The 20,892-nt window shown below is 31.2% G+C and overlaps 1 protein-coding gene across 2 annotated transcripts; it reads right to left on the bottom strand.

Annotated features, from left to right (window-relative positions):
- Positions 1-5,092: 5,092 nt before the first annotated feature.
- Positions 5,093-12,791, bottom strand: LOC107613590 (protein NEOXANTHIN-DEFICIENT 1). Of its 2 annotated transcripts, none has more exons than XM_016315666.3 (11): positions 12,655-12,791; positions 12,488-12,563; positions 12,291-12,374; positions 12,048-12,111; positions 11,271-11,320; positions 8,485-8,539; positions 8,305-8,343; positions 7,547-7,724; positions 6,894-6,945; positions 6,747-6,803; positions 5,093-5,759 (listed from the first exon to the last, which is right to left on the bottom strand). In XM_016315666.3, exons 2-11 carry the CDS (start codon positions 12,556-12,558, stop codon positions 5,519-5,521), a joined length of 891 nt encoding a protein of 296 aa, XP_016171152.1. In that variant the 5' UTR covers positions 12,559-12,563; positions 12,655-12,791; the 3' UTR covers positions 5,093-5,518. The 2 variants fall into 2 exon arrangements, with proteins under 2 accessions (XP_016171152.1, XP_016171153.1); XM_016315667.3 differs by having other exon boundaries at positions 11,271-11,317.
- Between the last annotated feature and the right edge of the window lie 8,101 nt (positions 12,792-20,892).

Below are 20,892 nucleotides of genomic sequence, written 5' to 3'. Positions count from 1 at the left end.
GTTAGAGACAGTAGATGGTGCAACAAGAAATGCAGCAGGGTTATGAAAGGTATTTGTAGGTGGAGGAGGAGTGGATGCAATAGAATTCACTTGTGATGAAGTGGAAGCAGTCGATGAAAGAGAGTTGTAGTTGTTCATTCGAGTGTCTTGAATTTATGATGGCGGAGGAATCTGTTGGTCAAATCTATGAAAATATTGCCAAGCAATATGTCCAAATCAGGCACAAACTTGGCATTGAGGTCTTGGTTGTTGATAAAAAGACTTGCCACCTCTAAAAGGTCGACCTCCACCTCTCCCCCTTCCTCTAATCAGACTGCCTCTTATAGTATTTGGCATAGAAGGAAAAGAACTTTGAGTAAAATTATCTTGTATAAGAACATTATCTGGCTTTCTGAACTTATTCATTATGTCATCATGAGTCAATACCAGAGTTTACACTTCACACAGACTATGCATTTCAGGTTTTGCATTGATTGTGATTCAAAGACTTTGATAGTCTTCATTTAAACCCTCAAGAATAGCTTCTACATGTTCCTCTGTCGAAAGAGGGTAACCTAAGGCTGCCAAAGAATTAGAAAGGTTTTAAATTTTGGGATATAATCTTGAGCAGACATATCATGTTTCTTGACCAATTTGACTTGCGCTTTGAGTTGTTTGACCCTATACTTGATGGATTTCTCGAAATATTCTTCAATCGTTCCCCAAATTTCATGAGCAAAGATGCACCCAACCATTTTACTCTTGAAACCAGAATCCATAGAGGCGAGCATCCAGGGACGGATTTATGCATAAGCCAGTGGGGGCAACTGCCCCCAGTCAAATTTCAAATAATAGAGAGTAGTTCTTAGTGAAATGTCAAGATTGCCCCCATTATATAATTACTTTTGCCCCCAGCCCCAACCCAAAGCCCCAAATCCCTAAACTGTTCTTCTTCTTCTCCCTTTCTCTCCAAATTCCTAACTACTCCAGCCTCTGCCCTCCAAACTCCAATCCCCAGAATTACTGCCGCCAGACTGCTACTCCGCGTTTCTGCCGCTTCGTGGCTCCGCCAGTGTGGGCTGTGTGGCAGTGTCACTAGCTCCCTGTCACTTCACGTTTCTGCTCCCCGCGACTCCTTGTATCACCGTGATTCTCCTGCGTGGCTCCGTTCTCCGTCAGTTTCTCCTTGCATCGTCGCCACGCCGCGTCTAATGGTTCTCACTTCTCAGGTTCTACTTTCTTTTTCGTCACTGCTTATGATTTGTGTGGATCTGCCGCTGCGTTCCTCTTCTGCGTTCCTTCCTTTGGCACTCAGCAATTTGGCATCTGATTCTACGGTTCTGCCTTCTTCTTCAACAAACATCAATTTCTTCTGGACTTTTGGAGTTCTGGTTGACTGGTTTTTTATTCTACAATCCTCTTCTCTGTTACCGCTGGTGCCACACCGCTACTGGGTCATCCTCTTGGAGTTTAGTTTGCCTCTTGGTACATGATTGAGAACCCAAATCAACCTATCAACTTATCAAGAGTGGTAAACAACAAAAAATTCTCAAGTCTATCTTGTAACCAATTAATTATAGCATATGTATATTATAAATAAATAAGCTTTTGGGGTGGGGAATGGCCGAATGGGGATTTAGAATAAAGGAATGGTTTCATTGGTTTGTGATTGAATAAGAATCAATAGTTAAGAATCAATAGGTCTTAGGTCAGGTGGTATTGTGTTTTGTGTAATTTTGTTGGTTTTCTTGTTAAGTTGAAACAAGAAATTATGAGCAACTAACCAAATTCATTATGTTAATTGAGATTCAAGTTCTGTTGGAGTATTGTATTTTTATGTGACTAAATAATAATCAATAGTTAGCACATAGTTCATATACTTAATTCACTTAGTTGCTTCATTCATTTTTTTGCTCATTTGTTTCATTGTTTGATAAATGATAATTTGATATAGTTGGTTTAGAAATTGTGAATTTGTGATTGAATTTGTTCTGATGTAATTGATACTTTAGTTTCATTAATTTTTTGTTAATTATTTTGAATTAGAAATTTGGGATATTATTAGTTGCTAGCTTGCTACTGTTGTTAATGGATCAATTTTTTATTTATATTTTTATACTGAACTTCTCAATTTGAGAAGAATTGTAAATTAATTTTATTAATTAATTAATTTAGGTTTATAATTTTATTCTATTAGTAATGGAGAAATATTTCAAAAGAACTTCATCATTGGAGATTGGATCCCAAAACAATTCATCGACCTCTTCTAACAAGAGGAGGTTTTTAGAATTTGAAGTAGAGAGTCTCATAGCAGATCCAGAACAATGACCAAAGATTTCAGGTTATTATCCGAATGACAGAGACAAAGTTAGATGTGCATATTTGCAAAAAGGTCCTTGTCAACCAAGGACTCATGATTTTTCGCAAACTGCTTGTGGTTCTTCTTTTTGAAGATTTAATCCTAGTTGGTTTGATGATTATGGCAATTGGTTAGAGTATAGTATATCAAAAGATGCTGTTTTTTGTCTTTGTTATTATCTTATGAAACTTGAGAATGAAAGTGGCGATGCTTTTATAACCAATGGCTTTTCAAATTGGAAAAAAAAAAGGACAGATTACAAACTCATGTTGGGATTCATAATAGTGCTCATAATCAAGCTTGGAGAAAATGTGAAGCACTTATGAAGCCAAAACAACACATTAGTGCTGCTATTGAAAAATAATCTGAGCAGGCTAAAAAGAATTATCAAATTCACTTGACAACCACAATTGATTGTATTAGATTTCTTTTGCGACAAGGATTGGCCTTTTCGTGGTAATGATGAGACAGATGATTCTGTTAATCAAGGAAATTTTTTGGAACTTCTAAACTTTCTTACACAACATAATGAAGAGATTGATCATGCTTTTAAAAATGCTCGTGGGAATCTTAAACTAAGAGCTCCCTCAATTCAAAAAGATATTGTAAGAGCGGCTGCAAGTGAAACGACAAAAGCTATTGTAAATGATCTTGGGGATGAATTGTTTGTTGTTTTGGTTGATGAAGCTCGCGATATTTCTATTAAGGAGCAAATGTCAGTTTGTTTAAGGTATGTGAATAAAGAAGGGCAAGTTAGGGAGCATTTTCTTGGTCTTATTCATGTTTCTAATACTAATGCTTTATCTCTAAAATTAGCATTGGAGTCATTATTAGAAACATATAATTTAAGTTTATCAAGAGTACGTGGCCAAGGATATGATGGTGCAAGTTATATATAAGGAGAATTTAATGGTTTGAAAACTTTGATATTGAAAGAAAATTCTTATGCTTTCTATGTATATTGCTTTGCCCACCAACTTCAGTTAGCTCTTGTAACGGTTGTAAAAAAACAAGTTGAAATTGCTTTGGTTTTTAATTTGTTAACCAATTTGTGCAATGTTGTTGGAGCTTCGTGTAAACGAAGAGATATGCTTTGTGATAGTCAAATGACTAAGACAATTGAAGCATTACAAAGTGGAGAAATTTCTAGTGGACGTGGTTTGAATCAAGAAATAACTTTGAAAAGAGCTGGAGATACTAGATGGGGTTCACACTATGGAACTATACTTCGATTAATTTCTTTGTTTCCTTCCTGATCAATGTTCTTGAATATGTTGAAGAAGATGGAAATAATTCAGAACAAAGAGCTGAAGCATGTCATTTATTGAATGTCATTCAATCTTTTGAATTCATTTTCAACTTGCACTTGATGAAAAATATCTTGGGAGTTACTAATGAATTATCTCAAGTGTTACAAAGGAATGATCAAGACATTGTAAATGCTATGGCATTGGTTAAAGTGTCTAAGCAACGGTTGCAAACTATAAGAGATGATGGTTGGTCTCTTTTACTTGATGAAGTCTCATTGTTTTGTGACAAACATAACATTACCGTTCCAAAAATGGATGATATATTTGTGTCACAAGGAAGATCAAGACGCAAAGTTCAAAAGATCTCAAATTTGCATCATTTTCAAGTTGAGATATTCTATCAAGTAGTTGATAGATAACTTCAAGAACTCAATAATCGTTTTACAGAGGTAAATACTGAATTGCTTCTTTGTATAGCTTGTCTGAATCCAAGACACTCATTTCTTGCATTTGATAAGGAGAAGTTGATCTAGTTAGCTCAATTCTATCCATTAGAATTTTCTTCTACTCAACTTTTGGCACTTGATAGTCAACTTGAGAATTTCATATTAGATGTACATTCTAATGATCAATTCTCAAACTTAAATGGGATTGGTGCTCTTTCTCAGAAATTGGTCGAGACTCGAAAAAATATTGTTTATCCATTAGTGTTTCTTCTTTTGAAGTTAGCTTTAGTTTTGCCTGTAGCAACTGCATCAGTTGAAAGAACTTTTTCTGCTATGAACATCATAAAGAGTCGGCTTCGCAACCGTATGGGAGATGAATTTTTAAATGATTGTTTAGTGACATATATAGAAAGAGAGACGTTTGATTGTATTGACAATAAAAAGATTATTCAATCTTTTCAAAATATGAAACTCAGAAGAATGAAATTTTAAATTATTTACTATTGTAAATTATTTTATTGTTTTAATTTGTTAGTTAAATAATTTGAGGAATAATCATATTTTATAATACTATAGTATAATTATAAAATTATTATTATACTATATATATTTTACTCCCACTGATAAAATTTTCTGGATCGGTCACTGCGAGCGTCCATGAGCCAAGATTATAGTCATCCTGCCTCCACTGTTTGAATTGTTGAGATTCAATCCCAACTTGCTTATTTGCCGTGGAATCAAATTGAAGAGAAATTCGTGTTGGATGGAGATGATCTTCAAGATCTTGTTCTCAAATTGCAAAGAGAGCTTGTTGTTGCCAAGTTTTGTGATTATTATCACTAAGTTTGTCATTGTTTGGGTAAAAGGGTTCCGTATTGAAGAAATTTAAGGAAAAATTGTTGATAACAAAAGAGGAGGGAGGAGTGTTGTTGGAATTAGAATTGGCAGAATTTTCATTCGGGAAGCCATGAATCAAACACCTGAAGCTCGTAATGCCATAAAAGAATTCTTGCAGCGGTAGCTTTGATAGCAGAAAAGTAAAAAGATAAAAAGGGAAATAGAAAACTAAAAAATAGCAACATTGAATTGAGTTCAGAAAAACAATAAGTCACTAAAAAAATCTAAATAGAATTTTACTTCTCTACTTATATAGCACACTTAAACTAAGACTAGTTCTCTACAATTGTCATAACTAATCACCCTGATTCTTGATTATCTTGACTCTTTATAACCAAAGAGTTACACTTTTCGACAAATTCAACTTTATTTACCTAAATACATGTTTTCGAGTTGCATACAAAATTGGAATACAAATTGAAGTATTCTTTCTGAATCTAACACCTACATCGGGGTGATTGTATATGGTTAAAACAGTGCCCAACAGTGATAGAGGACTTGGTGATTGGTGATTCTAATAGGCTTCTCTCCACTTAATACAAATCCTGAACTTGAGGGAATAAAGAAAAGAAAAGAAAAGAAAGTCATTATGGAAGAGAACTGGCAGTAGTTTCTATGGAACTTGAGAATTGGGAAAGCACAACAGGAGCTTCTACATGCATCTTCATTTGATTAAACTTAAGTGCTAAAATGGGTTTTGATAACATCACATAAGTGCTGAAACTCTCATGATTTTCAGCTACGTCACTATTATGTTGTTCTCTCTCATCATTTGTTGAAGTTGAAGGGATTGCCCCTGAAACCTTCAATGGCTGCACTGCTTGCACCCTATATCAAATGAACACACGTAATTTAAATGCTATGTTTTGAGAAAATAAATTAATGAGTTTATTTTTCATGAATTAATTAGATGTTGCATATATCCAATAAGATTTGTTTGTTTAGATTATTGTTTAAGTAACAAGTTCACAAAGTAGTAACTATTTTTGTTAATATAATGTCATATAATTAAATACTTATAAAATGCTTAAATTTAGAGTTAGGATCAAATAACATCGGTGTCCATTTAAGTCAATATTACACCTAAAGAACATTTTCTTAAAGAAAATTTTTAAGAAATCAATCGTTGGATTGAAAAACATATATATGTTATAGATCATTGCTAAAAAATTTCATATCAATCCAAAATCATTTCCTACCTTTTATTTCTTTGAAAATCGACTAATGTATTCATTCAAAATATATATATAAACAAATGGCTCTTCAATTACATGTCTATTGATGTCTAATTTCGATCAAATTTGATATAAATAATCTTCATTACATGTTATGGTGATTCAATAAATTTTACATCTTATAAAAAGTTACAGGTAGTGTAATTTTGTTTAAATTGTTCCTAGTATCATTGATCTTAACTCTAAAACTTAAGAATAAATTTTAGTGCAGTTTCATGAGACTAAGTGACTAACTATGTTGTACAGAATGAATTGCTATGTGACAATGGATATGAACATAATTTCAGTATGATCGAAATGATTAGAGTAGTGCCCATTGTGAAAAATATGATGGAATCTTATCTCAAGTGATTTAGACAAATAAGAAGAAGATTGATAGAGCATTCACTTAGAAGTTAGAAGTTAGAAATATAGGGTCAAAGAAGAAGTTCTAAAGAGCATGCATAAGGTATTCAAGTGAAATTTATGTGTGAACGACCTCTATGTTAAGTTGTATAAAATTTCAGAATTGTAGCATTTGCAAGTTAAATACTAAACAAGTGAATAAATATTCATCAACTTTTGAGGTTTGAGAGAAAACCTGCATTCAATCCGGCAAGAGTACTTAAGGAGGTTGGGATTATACTCTGTACCACCACTGCAATTTTAGAACAAAAAGTGATTATCATTGCTTCTGACTTCTGACTTCTCTGACAAACTGAAATCTATATATTTCAAGCTTACTTACCTGAAACTTGGAAGCGACATTTTAATTGGAGGCCCCATCCAGCTATTGGTGCCTATGAAAGCCACCGCAATTTAAAATATTTTGTACATCAATCAATATCTTATTCATAAACTAATCACAAATTAAGGGGGAATTTAAAAGAACAAAACATAGTGAACAAAGCAACTCCTCAGCCACATTTCTTTATAGTTGAGACCGCATTTATGATAATGGGGTGTACTATTTATTAGAAACTCGTTTAAAGATAATGATGATCAAATAAAACCAAACAACATCGTGAGAAGCATCTTAATCACAGCATGTGCCAGTTGAAAATGCTTATTAATCATCAATTATTTTAGAATGAAAATGAAGGGGTTAAACTCCAAAGCCACGTGCACAAAAATTTTTTTCGATATCTCAATTGTACAACTTACGTGTCTAAGAATGGCAAAAGTATATTATATTAGTCTCTAAGTCTTTTTCTATCAACTGAATCATCACGCGGTTAGAGACTAACGTGGTGCACTGTTGCCAATCTTAGAGACATAGTTGGTGCAATTGAGATCTCAAAAACTATGAAAAAATTATGAAAAAATGTACCTCCCACATATATAACATAATGTAGGAAGCTCAGGGCTAGTGGAACCAAATGAGCAACCAAATCCACTCACCATCAGCACTTGTGAGACTAATGTTACAAGCATCTGCTGCCTCGAGACATTTGATTTTGATTACTTCAACATTTAGACCTTGATCCCTCTGATTATTGCATGAGATAGAACCAATTCCTATCATGTTCAAGAATCCACTGCTTCTATCACTAGATTCTCCTGATATTGCTCTAATTGTCTGTTTCAACAATAAACAAAATCATATATCCTTGGCCCAATTTGGTTTATAAGTACTCAATCGGATATTTTGTTAGGTTAATTGATAGTTATTTTTTAATTTATTTTTTCAAGTAAAACAATTAGATTTTTAAAAATTTTGTGAAGCACTTATAGCTATCTAAGGAAAAAAAAGAGTTATCAAGTATTTTAATTGTAATTTTTTAAAACCCATAAATCCAGTATTCAATTTTTTCAAAAACTTATTTGATATTTTTTTATTTCGAAGACTTATAAGTTTATGAATAAAATTTTCTCATAAACTGGATAGTTTTTCCCCTTAAAATCTACTCGCAAGTTTTTTCAGATTTACTTGTGTTATTACTTATTACTCTTAGTCTTTATTTTTCTTTTTTAATTGTAATTTATAAGATTAACAAACTAGATTTTGTTTTGGGCCTAATAAATGGGCAGAAAACCGAAATAATGTTCGGGTTATAACATCTTTCCTTCATTAAACAAAACACATAAAAAAAAGGTAAGCACTTCTTAGAAGATAAAAAATTTCTCTTACCAAAAAAAAAAAGAGAAAAAAATTCTACCTTGGAAAACTTGGCAATCTGACTTGGAAGACCCACTTCCTGTAAGAGAATGCACAGTTGATACTATAATCAAGCACAAATCCAAGATGAGGAAAAAAAATTTCAAGCACAAATCCTGACCAAAAATATGAAGATTAATTTTTACAACTATTTTGTACTTGTCCTCTGTTAGTCTGTTACCTTTCGTCCATGATAACAAGCATCATTACTGTTCACGTACACCCTCGTGGCCCATCTGTTAAGGTAAAAAAAAGAAAAAGAAAAAGAAAATTACTGCTATGTATGTTACTATAACTAAACCTAATTAATTATTCTCAAACAAATACAATCATAATTCATTAGATAGTAAAATTGAATAATAAAACAATAAATATTGCTAACTAACTATCTTTTTTTTAACTAATATCAGTCATTTTTTTTAAAATTATTTTATTTATTTTAAATTTTATATCCTAAATTATAAATTATAAATTTTAAATTACAAATATAAATATTAAAATTGACTAATATTAACTAATTAAAAATTAGTTTTCTATACCTCTTTAAAATTAATAAGATGTCTAGTATAATTAAGGGTCTATTTAGAAAGTTTTAAAAATAATTTTTTTGAATTTTTGATTTATGAAAAGTAGTAGTATTAATGTTTGGAATAATTTTTAAAATTAAATTGCAGCTTTTTAAGAAGCTATTTAAAATCTTATACAGAAGTTAAAAAATGACTTCTCTTATAATACTACTACTTTTTATCACATTTTTATAAAATAAACACTTTTAAAATTAAAAATTTAAATAAAAAATAACTTATTTATAAACTACTTTTAATATAATTATTTATTATTTAAGCTATTTTTCCAAAAAGAGTTTAATTAAACTGTTAACCCAAACTAAACCTAAGTCGTTTTTCAAAAATTTACTTAGATTACGAAAATTTTCGAAAAAATAGTGTTAATTTAAAATATTTTTCCTAAATCATATGTAGTATGTGCTACACGTATTCCAAAATCAATCATCAATTATGCTTATGCAGTTGAATTTTTCGGTACTTAAATTTATAAATTGAGAATAACTCTTGTAGAAAAATTTCAAATTGGTCTTCAGACTTTTTTTTTTTTTGTTGAGTGAACAATTCAGTTTTTAGTCTTTATTTATCCCTTAATTAGTTCCAAAATTTATAAATGATCTAGATTATTTTCTAAATTTACAAAGAGCATATGTTAGTCCTTATTATTTCATACTTTTACAGGTTAGAAACAAAAATTGATCTATCTCACAGTTTGTAAATTTAAAAGCTAAGAATCTAATAAAGAAAAATGAGAAATTAAAATAAATAAATATGGAGCAATTTAGGATTTTGTAACTTTATTTTCACGAGTTGAGGGGTGTGATGAATGATGATGAAGGGGTAATCAAGTGTATGCATTCATACCACTAAGATAAATGTAGGTCCTTCAGTTCCCGAGGAGCTGTATTAGCTCAGCCACCACCACGTCAATGTTGCAATGACAAGTGACAACCATGCATGATTGCAATGAGGTTTCAATTTTATAATATTTCATTTGTTATCCCACTATTGCTGTTGCCTCTAGGCTTATCAACAACATCAAGCCAATCCAATTCTGATTGTGAAACTACCACAACATTCGTTACTTTGAAGCAACACCCTATTTACCTTCTCCACTTTTCATGAAATAATAATATATTTGAGATTTTGCTGTGTGGCTAAAATTTTTATATATGGATAATTTTAATGTGAAATACAAAAATATTTGATGATTTTGGTGTTCTACAGGGTTGTGGTAGTAGCACAAAACGTTACTAACGTTTTGTAATAAAAAATTTTTTTTAATCATCAAAGAACAAAACGTCACTGACGTTTTGTAATAAAAAAATATTATTTTAATTATTAAAACACAAAACGTCGCTGACGTTTTGTTAGAAAAATATTATTTTAATTGAAGAAACACAAAACGTCATTGACGTTTTGTAAATGGCCATAGTTGTGTTCAACACACAATTTGGTTCATGATAAAGGATTTCACCTCTAGTAATACAATATTAAAAAGAAAAAGTTCTTTGCTGTGTGCCTTCAGAATACATATTAATGTTGTTAATTACGAAAATTTACATAAAAAAGACACAGATTAGCTAAATTTTAATAATTATTAGGATTTAGTTATTTTGTATTTTATAATATTTTAAAAAAAATAGAAACTGAGAAGCAGAAATTATTAAGAGACAAAAATGAAAAATCAAAAATTAAATTAACTCTCAGTATTTTATTTGATTTAGTGGGAGTAAGTGCAACAATGAGGTGAAAGATTAAGAGTAGAATAGAGGTCAGTTGGAGAGGTGATGATAGTATAAAGAGTAGAATAAAAATTTGAAAAGTTAGATAAGAATATTTTTAAAAATAAATATTATTAAAATTTTAATTTGTCTTTCTAGGAATTACAATCCTTTTGTTTTTACTTTTATAGAAGTATTGAAAGAACTAAAATTTTGTATTCCAAAACTGAAATTTTAATTTTAGTATCTAGCCACTAAACACATTACTGAATCTAAATTCAAATATCTAGCAAAAATACAAATAGAAAAAGTACAAAAATATTAAGTTTTTTAATATATTTGTTTTGTATTTATTAAAAAAAATAAAATATTCTACTAACAAAAATCTTATTATGTGTCCTAAGGGTACATAAACGTTAAACCCTAATTTATTCATAATATGAGTCACTCTAATTGGAAAAAAATTATTAATTCAATATATTTAACATTTTTATATATTTAATCTAATGTTTATAATACAATACTTGTCATTTATAAGAAAAGAATACGAAAAGAAAAACCTTAAAAACTTTTATAATGGTCTAATTCAATGAATTAAAGATTCAAAATTTAACCTTGTAATACAACCCCCATTTAACTTGTATCATTGAAGTGGCAATAGAAAAAGAGTTGGAACATACGCACAAGATGTTGGGCGGTTCCAGACAAGTCCTGCAATCACCACTAGCTGCTATACATATAATAACAAAGATCTAGTGTTAACAATACATTGAATTAGTCAAGTGAACAACAATAATTGATGTCTTTTTCTTTCTAATTGGGTTGTTGGTTGGTTGCATTGCTTAAAAAATGTTAAATAACCATGTGTAGAAACAAAACCATTCTAAGGCCAATTTTCAGATACCATTTTTGTACAAGTTGTCTGCATTGATTTTTGTCTATTACTTTCACTAAACATGTGGGTACTAAGAAACTCAAATTAAAAGTGCATGTTCTAAAGGCTAATTGTTTAATTTTACTGCTTAATATTATGTACCAAAAAGTAAGATATTAAATCTATCACACACACACACACACACACACACACACACATATATATATATATAGGTAATTGATTGATTTAGTAATCTCAATTTTTTATGTATATATAGTATGATTGTATTTTATAAATACTACCTTTTTTTAGGGGGGAAAAACTCACTAATGTGAATTTCATTAAGTTAAATCTTGGATGGTGAATTTTATTCACTTCAAACTGTAAACGAGTTAGTTTCAATAAAGCTTTTTTCATTATAATGAAAGATAAAAAGGAACCCAAGATAATTATAATTTTATATTTGTCTTGAGTTTGAGTCATAATAAACCAAATTTTGAAATTTTTTTATTAAAATATTGGTTTTCTAACATTTTCGTTTAAATAAAAAGATAAAAGAGCAAGAATGAGAAGTGAACCGTACCTCGTCAAAGACACCGGCGGGACTGTCCTCATAGCTGGCTAGAAAGAAGCCACCCAAAGTGTATCTGTGTCAAGTAATAATCAATGCAACCTCTGTTTAATTTCAAAGTTTAACGTAATTTACAAGTCTTATCAAAATTCAGAAGATTTTAGAATGATTTTACAAATCGCCTAAAGACTCAAACCCATAAAAGAATTGCTGCATTTATAATCTAAAGAGAGGAAATTACAACATTGGACCTACCCAAAAGCTTCAACCAATTTGAATTCTTTTGGAATGTATCTTCTAGCTTTCTCTGCCTTCACAAGATGGAGTTGATACAAGGCACTGATAAACAAAGAAACAGAACAGTTAATGACAGAAACAATTCCCGTTTCCCACAAATTAACAACACTTAGAGAAAGATTCATTGTTACAATTTTGCAGACTTAATTAATTACCTTCCACTAAATACCCATGGAGGCTTACCATACCCAGATGAAGAAGATGATTTTGCTTCTACAGCTTCCATAAACTCTGAATAAAAACAGAATGCAAATAATCATTCATATATTATATATGAATAATAATGCATGTAATTAGAGAGCAAGAAGAACTTAATTATTACCTTTAAAGAATGGAGGAAAGGGAAGTTGAAGAGAACGAAGAAGAGGAGAAAATAAAGAAGTGGCAAAAGGTGTAAGGGGAAAGGTACGAAGTGAAAGTGTGTGGATAGAGAGAGACCAACAACACTACTTTATCCAATTCCAATTAAACAAGGCCGTAACTCATTGGCGCCAACAGAATTTCACAATACAGGACAAGTTTTTAGATATGCTTCCATCTTCAAATTATATTTAACTGTCTTGAATATTAAGGGTAAAATATATATATTTTTCAAAATTGTTAAAAATTTCAAAAATATCATTAAATTTTATTTTGTTTTAATTTTATTTTAATTTTTTTTATTTATACCAAATATATTCTTAGTAGTTAATTTTTTAAAAAATTTATTTCCAATTCAATAACAATTTTACAAAAATAATCTTTAACATAAGTTGACTAGATATAATTATTAAGGATGTATTTGATGCAAATAAAATTTTTTGGGATAAAATTAAAATAAAACAAAACTTAAAAATATTTTTAAAATTTTTGATAAATTTCAAAAAAAATTATTTTATCTAATATTAAAAAAGTGTTAAAATCTGATAATTAATCAATTGTTTGTAGTAGTGATTTTTATTTTAATAGTGTTTATTGAAAAATTTTGAGAAATTAATACTTTTTATTGATATTAGTCAACGTTTTGGATCAATATCATATTTTTATATTATTAAAATTTAGGATTTAATGTTTAAAATTTAGAATTTAGTATTTAGAATTTAGAATTGACAAAAGATGGGCAGAAATTATAAATTTAGTGTTTAGATTTTGCATAAATTAGTTTTTAAACTTTTTTATTGATATTTATTATCTTCTAACGAGATTGTTATATTTGATCTTTCTTATAATTTTTAAAGTATTATAAAAGTAGTTAAATTCACATGGAACCACGATGAAGTAACAAGCCAAGGAGTCAAGGACCCTTTTTTTTATTCTTTTAACTATTTGGATAAAGTACTAAATTGGTCTCTTAGATTTGGGCGTAATTCTGTTTTGGTCCTTAAGGTTTAAAGTGTTCTATTTGAATCCAAAAAAGTTTCATTTAACATCAATTTAGTCTCACAGTGAGGTCAAAATTAAATAATTAACAAAATGTCCTACATAACAACAGTACAAGAAAAAAATCGATAATTTGGAGAACAAGTACAAGCTCTAGAGACATAAAATCAACCATTGATACATCAATATATTTATTTATTATTTTTTTTATAATATAAATAAAATATTTTCTATAAAACTAAAGAAAATGATAAATAAATGTATTGATGCATCAATGGTTGATTTTGTGCCTCTGAAACTTGTACTTGTCCTCCAGATTATCAATTTTGTTCTTGAACTGTTATTATGTAGGACATTTTGTTAATTATTTAATTTTGACCTCACTGTGGGACTAAATTAATGTTAAATAAAACTTTTTTGGATTCAAATAGAACATTTTAAACCTTAAGGACTAAAACAGAATTACGCCCAAACCTAAGGGACCAATTTAATACTTTACCCTAACTACTTAACTAGTGTCAATAGAGTTTTATCCTTTTTTTTTTTGTAGTAGCCATTGATGAGTACTGTGTGCATAGAAAAAATAAAGTACATTATATTCAAAATTTATTAAATTTAATAAAGCAAAATACTCGAAAACCTCTATTCTTTTTATCTGAATTTGAATTATTTTATCAAACATGATTATTTATTTTTCAAAGAAGTCATGAGATTTTTTTACTTCCGAAAACTAAATTATGAATACCATAATGTTTCTGGGTAGGGGTGTTTGCGGTGCGATTTGGTTCGGTTTCAAGGAAAAAAGTCATCCGATCCGAACGCTTAATTTATGTGCGGTGCGGTTTGGATTGGATGATTTTTTTTTTGAAAATCCGATCCGATCCGATTACAAACGGTTTGGATCGGTTTGGATTTGCGATTTTTTAAATAAAAAAAATTAAATACATATAACAAGTTTTAACATCAAATTTTAAATAATCAACAATGACATAACAAGTTTTAACAATATCTTAAAAAGCTAACGATAACATAACAATAGAAATAAAATTATAGGTTAGTTAAAATAAATAAATAAATAACATTTTGAACATAAAATATTTATTAAATAATAATAATACATGAATAATAGAAAAATGTATAACAAATTGAACATGTTATAAGTATAATTGTAAATATAATAATAAAATAATAATGTTAGAGCACATTATGCGGTTTGGATTGGATTGGATCGGTTATGAAAAGTAGATCCGAAATCCGATCTAATCCAGCGGTTTGTAAAAAATAGAATCCAATCAAATCCGAATTAGTGCGGTTTTAATCAGTTTTCGATTTAGATCGAATTGGATGAGCGGTTTAATTTCGATCGGTCCGGATTTGAACCCCCTATTTCTGGGACTAAATGAAATTATTAGTAGTCTACCGAAGAAAAAATGAAATTGTAATTTTCTTATAATATTTATTAAGTGTTTATTTTTTACATATTAACTTAGAATAAAAATTATTGGAATGTATTTGAGTTATATACGTTAATAAAGGCAATAATTATTCTTCTATAAATATTTACTAATAAATTCTCTTTCGTTTATTATAATGAAAAATAAAATTACATGTATGTAAAATTGAATCACTAAGTAAACAATTATATATATATTTATATAAAGAAATAAAATTTTAAGAATGGATCGAGGATGCTGTAATTTTCATGTGGATTCGATCATATAGCATGTGGATTAAGAAACCCACAGCATTTGGTATTTGTGTGAGCAAGTTGCAAAAGCATCCAACCGCTTGTCTTTATTTATTCACGATAAGTAAAATAATAATATATGCAATTAATAATTAATATCCATATAAGATATAACAACATTATTGAAGCTTCAATTTGCAAGCAACTCCAAGATCGTATTTCGGCCTTCAATCCGATGAACCCATTACGCATTCACCCTGTCATATGCAAACTAGATAGCTATCAACTACATCCATGCATCCTGTATGCGAATACTCTTTCTTTAAGATAGATATTTTCACTGGGTTTTAATCAATTAACCAATACAACATAATGTTGTGTATTCTTTATGTTAGATGATGTAAATAGATACATTATTTGGAGTTAGTGCGTTGCATACTTGATATGATGCATCGAAAAAAAAAAAAAAACATATGTTTGATCAGCATTGGTAATTTTATAACAGGCATGAATCTTTTGATATTTCTTCCTATTTTAATTACACTAATTATTTTAGTTGTGTTTATTAATTTGATTTATTTTGTATTTATATTATTAGTAGGGATAAGTACTGTTTTGATTCCTAAGATTTAAAGTCAAAATTAAATTTAACTCTAATTTTATTTTGGATTTAAAATCGTTTCCAATATTTTGTTTGGTATTAAAATCGTACTTTTGAATAAAATATTCTTTTTAAATTATAAAAATACCCCCTTGCCCCAACGTTTTACACTACTTCTCCTCCTCCTCCTCCTCTTCTTCTTAATCAGACCACCCTCTGAACCCACTCATCTTCTTCTTCTTAAGCATTCTTGCCCTAATTTCGGTGCTCTTTAAAATTGTATCGTTGTTGTGTTGTTGTTGCTGTTGTTGCATGTGTTGAAAGGGGAAACCACGGCAAAGATCTGTTATCGAAAACTCCTTCGTCGCCGTCGATCTGAGATTGACGGCTGCCCTCACCTTGCCACGTTGCACTCTTGCCTTGCCATGCCGCACCCTTCCCTCACCTTGCCGCACCCTCGCCTCGCCTCGCCTCGCCATTGAAGGACATCCTCTTCGGCGTCGGTCACGACGCTGTTACCATTTACTTTGTTGGCTGTCAACGACCTTCTCTGACGACAACAGTAGCAAAGCAAACTAGTGACATTACTATCTCTACTTTGCTCTGGATCTCGTTTATCTTTTTCTATAATTAATTAATTTTTCAATTTTTTTTAAATCAGAATACTTTGTTGTTGTTGTTGTTGTTGTTGTTGTTGTTGTTGTTGTTGAATTTGAAGGATTTGAGATAGTGGTGAATATTGAAGTTGAGCTTCTCTGCTTCTCTACTTCTCTGTTAGCGTTTGTAGGGACTTCTCTGGTTCCAGATCTCCTTTTCCTTCCTTTTTCGGCGGCAATTTCGATGGTGGTGGCCACGATTTTGAGCTCTCTTCCTCTCGCTCTCTCATTCTCTCGCTTCCTCTCTCTTTCCGGCAGTCTCGCTCTCTTCTCAATCTCTTTGAAATAAATGAGGTTATTGATATTGTTCTTGAATTTGAATGTTATGTGTTGTTAATGATAATTTTTTTTTAATTTGAATGTTATGTTGTGTTGTGTTGATGGATTAAAATGAATAGATATGAGAAAAGGAATAGTCGGTGGTAATAAAGGTGGTGGTGGTGGCAGCGAAGTGGCGAACGGTGGGGTTAGGTTAAGAAAAAATATAAGGATATTTTGGTCTGAAAAAAGTTGAAAGGACAATTTTAACACCAAATGAAACGTTGGAGACGATTTTAAATTCAAAATAAGATTAGGGACAAATTTAATTTTAACTCTAAATCTTAGGACCAAAACAATACTTATCCTTTATTATTAATATATATAAAAGTTTAATTTTGAGACATTATTAGTGTAAAACTATTTTACACATACATATAATTACATATATTATATCATAAAAAATAATTATGTTTTATATTGATAGCATAAATAATTATTAAAAAAATAAATATAATTAATTGTGTAAAAAATTTTATATTATTAATATATTAAAATTAAAATCTATATTAAATAATCATCAATATAAAATTAATCAAAATAGTACGCTTTTTTAATTTATGTCGATAATCTCGTATTCAAATTATAAGAGGGTAATATTTTTTTTCTATTTAGTCCTTGACTTACCAATTGCACCAATTTAGTGGTCCTTGAGATTCACCGTTTGCACCAATTTAGTCCTTGACTTACCAATTGCACCATTTATGTTCCCGACTTTGTAAAAATTGCACCAAGGTCGTCCCTAGCCACATCTCCGGGCAAATTAATGAACGCCGGCAGCGACCTGGCACTGAGAAGCTACGCTGGAGTAGATAACGGCAAGTTGAGGTGGCAATTGAAACTGTTTGACCCAATGCGGTCCCTATACCTAGTTTTAATCCCAATTTCTAGCATGGCATTCGTGTGATTGTGTATATGATCATTTATGTTCAACAACTACATGGATACGCAATATCATCAATTCACTTGCTAACTCTGTATGCACGTAACATATAACACCAAACAAGGAATGAATTCTAAAATTTCAGTTCAATTTGGTGTTAAGCAAGAACATTCACCAAGTGCATAACCAAAATTCAATCTCAATCATCATAAAAACTTATAGAAAACTGCACAATATGAGTTACAATGCCTAATGAAAACAAAATTTGAAACCTATGATGATCAGACATAAGATTTAACTTTCAGGCAATTTATCGAACAGGTTCTATGCAGGATTCATAAACAGCAATTTCAGTTTAATGTAAGCATCAATCAACCCAAAAATTTCAACCAGCCAATACATATTCAGTCCAGAAACACAAATAATCAACTATCCTAAGTCTAACAAGATCAGTAAAAGCAGAATCAAAAGGCACTGAAATAAAAAAAATAATTAGAAAAAAAAGAAACAGACACAGAGGATGGAATGGAACCTGCGTTGAGGAGCGAAAAACGAAGATAGCGTAAGGAGCGGAGGTAGTGTCGTAGCGGCACAGAGTTTTGCCATCGCTGGTGATTTTCACCGGAACTGAAAGGTGCAGACAGAGGTGGCGCCACGAATAGGGGTGTTGCGTACAGGAGGAAAGAAATGGAGAAATAGGGAAGAAAGAAAAGGAAGAAGGGAGGAGGGAGGGTTAGCGACGGTGGTCGCCGGCGGTAGGGACAGATGGACGGACGGAAGGTTGGTGTGGAGGTCTGCGGGCTGGGCTGGATTTCAGAGAAGAAGAGAAGAAAGAAAGAAGGTTAGGCGGGCGTGGCTTCTCAGTGCCAGGTCACTGCCGACGTTCATTAATTTGCCCGGAGATGTGGCTAGGGACGACCTTGGTGCAATTTTTACAAAATCGGGGACATAAATGGTGCAATTGGTAAGTCAAGGACTAAATTGGTGCAAACCGTAAATCTTAGGGACCACTTTGGGATTTAACTCGCTTTTCTTTCTTCTAACGGACATTTTCAAAAAAATTTACAACACAGTCTCTATTTCTTTGTCATCAATACGCAATTAACTCCTAATAATCAGTTTACATACAATTTAATTATAAGGCATATTTTTAATATATGAAATGCCTTATATTTGAATAAAAAAATGGATGACTGTGTATATTAAAAATCAATCATCAAATAGTTATTATATAATTATATATAAATATATATGTCACTACAAAAAATTTTAGAATAGCAACTGATTTTAGCGACCAATAAAATCGGTCGCTATTAACGACTGATTTTGTGATCAATCAAAATTTTTAGGAAAAGAAAAAGTTAGTTGCTAAATCAGTCGCTAAATTTTAATTACTGACCGATTTAGTGACTACCCACTCTTGGTCGCTAAAATCAGTCGCTATTTTTTAATTTAGCGACCGAATTAGCAACCAAAACAAAAAAAATGCTTTTAGGGTCCATTGGTGACTAAATCGGTCGCTATTTTTAATTTAGCAACCGATTTTGTGACTGATGAGCGGATATTTTATACGCTTTTTAACATCACTTTCATATAGTTTTAAGTAGTTTTTATTAAGTTTTTATTAAGTTTTTATAGGTTTTAGTGTTAAATTCACATTTTTGGGATTTTACTATGAATTTTTGTGTTTTTGGGCAATTTCAGGTATTTTCTAGATGAAATTGAGGAGTTAGAGCAGAAGTCTGATTCAGAGACAGAGAAAGCACTGCAGAGCTGTCCAGATCTGACCCGCCTGCATTCGGAAGAGCTTTTCTAGATCTAAAGAAGTCCAAATGGAGTGCTCTCAATGGTTATGGAAAGATGACTTCCAGAGCTTTACAGCAATATTAATAGTCCATACTTTACTTCGAATTAGAAGGTCCAAAACTAGTGTCCAACGCCAGCCTCCTGTCCCCTTCCAGGTGTCCAGCGCCCAAAGAGCAGAGCCCAGCGTCCAAAGGCCCAAAGATGACCCCCTAGTTGGCGTTCCACGCCCAAGAGACCTCATAGCATGTGAATCTCATCAAAGCTCTACCCAAACACTCACCAAGTGGGCCCCAGAAGTGGATTTTAGCACTACTGCGATTCGAATAGAAATTACCTCCCTTCACTTCCTAAACACTCAAAATATCATTAAAATCCCCAACCACCACCCATGGGTCCTGAATGCACAAACCAATATCAAGCAGATGACTCTATAATTCTACTCTATTAGTGGCTTGAGGGCTGCCATAAACTGCACTGCATATCCATCTTCGCCCACCACCATTAATTTCCAAAGTTACACATTGATTCATAACCCAAAGAATTTTACAAGAAAATTTTAAATTAGCAGAGAGAAACCAAATTTCTCCCTTGTGTCCAATAGCATCTACAATCCCTATAGGATAATAGCCTAATCTCCCCCAAAATTCTTTCATAGTTTCAAACCCAATATGAGTTTCCACTAAAATAAAAAAAGTTGGTTGAAATTTTTGTACCAACTCCTTACAGTGCACCCGAGACATCTTATTTGACGCCCCCTTACATTCCAACTAATAATATTTAAATGGTCACAATCCATAAAAATAAATTAAATAATTAGAATGTATAATCATTTTATCTCACGTTGATGGACCCCTGTCTCCAAGTGTCTTCTCGTGGACTTGCGCCGCAGAACCATCATTCTTCTGTTGAGGTTGGTTCTTCAAGTTTGTTGTTGCACTAGCTTTATCAAACTCTTTTTGTACTCGAGAATCCATTGACAATGCTTCAGTAGGTGAGTTTTGAAGTGAAATAGGACGCTGCCTTTTGTGTCATGCTTTAAAAAAAGGAGTACTCTGATCCTTGAAAGTCAACTAAGTTATTCCCAAAGAGTCAAGCGTGGATGGAGGATCCTTCTTTTCCTTAAGTCCCACCTTTGTATTTGTATTTGATAAGGACTTCACCTTTGCATTTGATGAGGATCCAACATGCATGATATTAGACCCAAAAGAAAATTTTTTACTCACCAAATTGGAGCATATTGCTACATTGGC

The sequence above is a fragment of the Arachis ipaensis genome, chromosome B8 (assembly GCF_059453495.1).
Source record: "Arachis ipaensis isolate K30076 ecotype BB chromosome B8, ASM5945349v1, whole genome shotgun sequence".
NCBI classification, from domain to species: Eukaryota; Viridiplantae; Streptophyta; class Magnoliopsida; order Fabales; family Fabaceae; genus Arachis; species Arachis ipaensis.
The sequence above is the reverse complement of the archived record's forward strand: the minus strand, read 5'-3'. Positions and strand labels throughout refer to the sequence as shown.

What these genes read in the sequence shown, in the direction of transcription:
- LOC107613590 (XM_016315666.3), bottom strand. Translation starts at nt 12,558, where the DNA reads ATGGAAGCTGTAGAAGCAAAATCATCTTCTTCATCTGGGTATGGTAAG. An exon ending in AAATTGGTTGAAGCTTTTGG is followed by an intron (nt 12,112 to 12,290) that starts GTAGGTCCAATG and finishes TACTTGACACAG; the next exon opens with ATACACTTTGGGTGGCTTCT. An exon ending in TCTTGCCGGATTGAATGCAG is followed by an intron (nt 5,760 to 6,746) that starts GTTTTCTCTCAA and finishes CATTTGATATAG; the next exon opens with GGTGCAAGCAGTGCAGCCAT.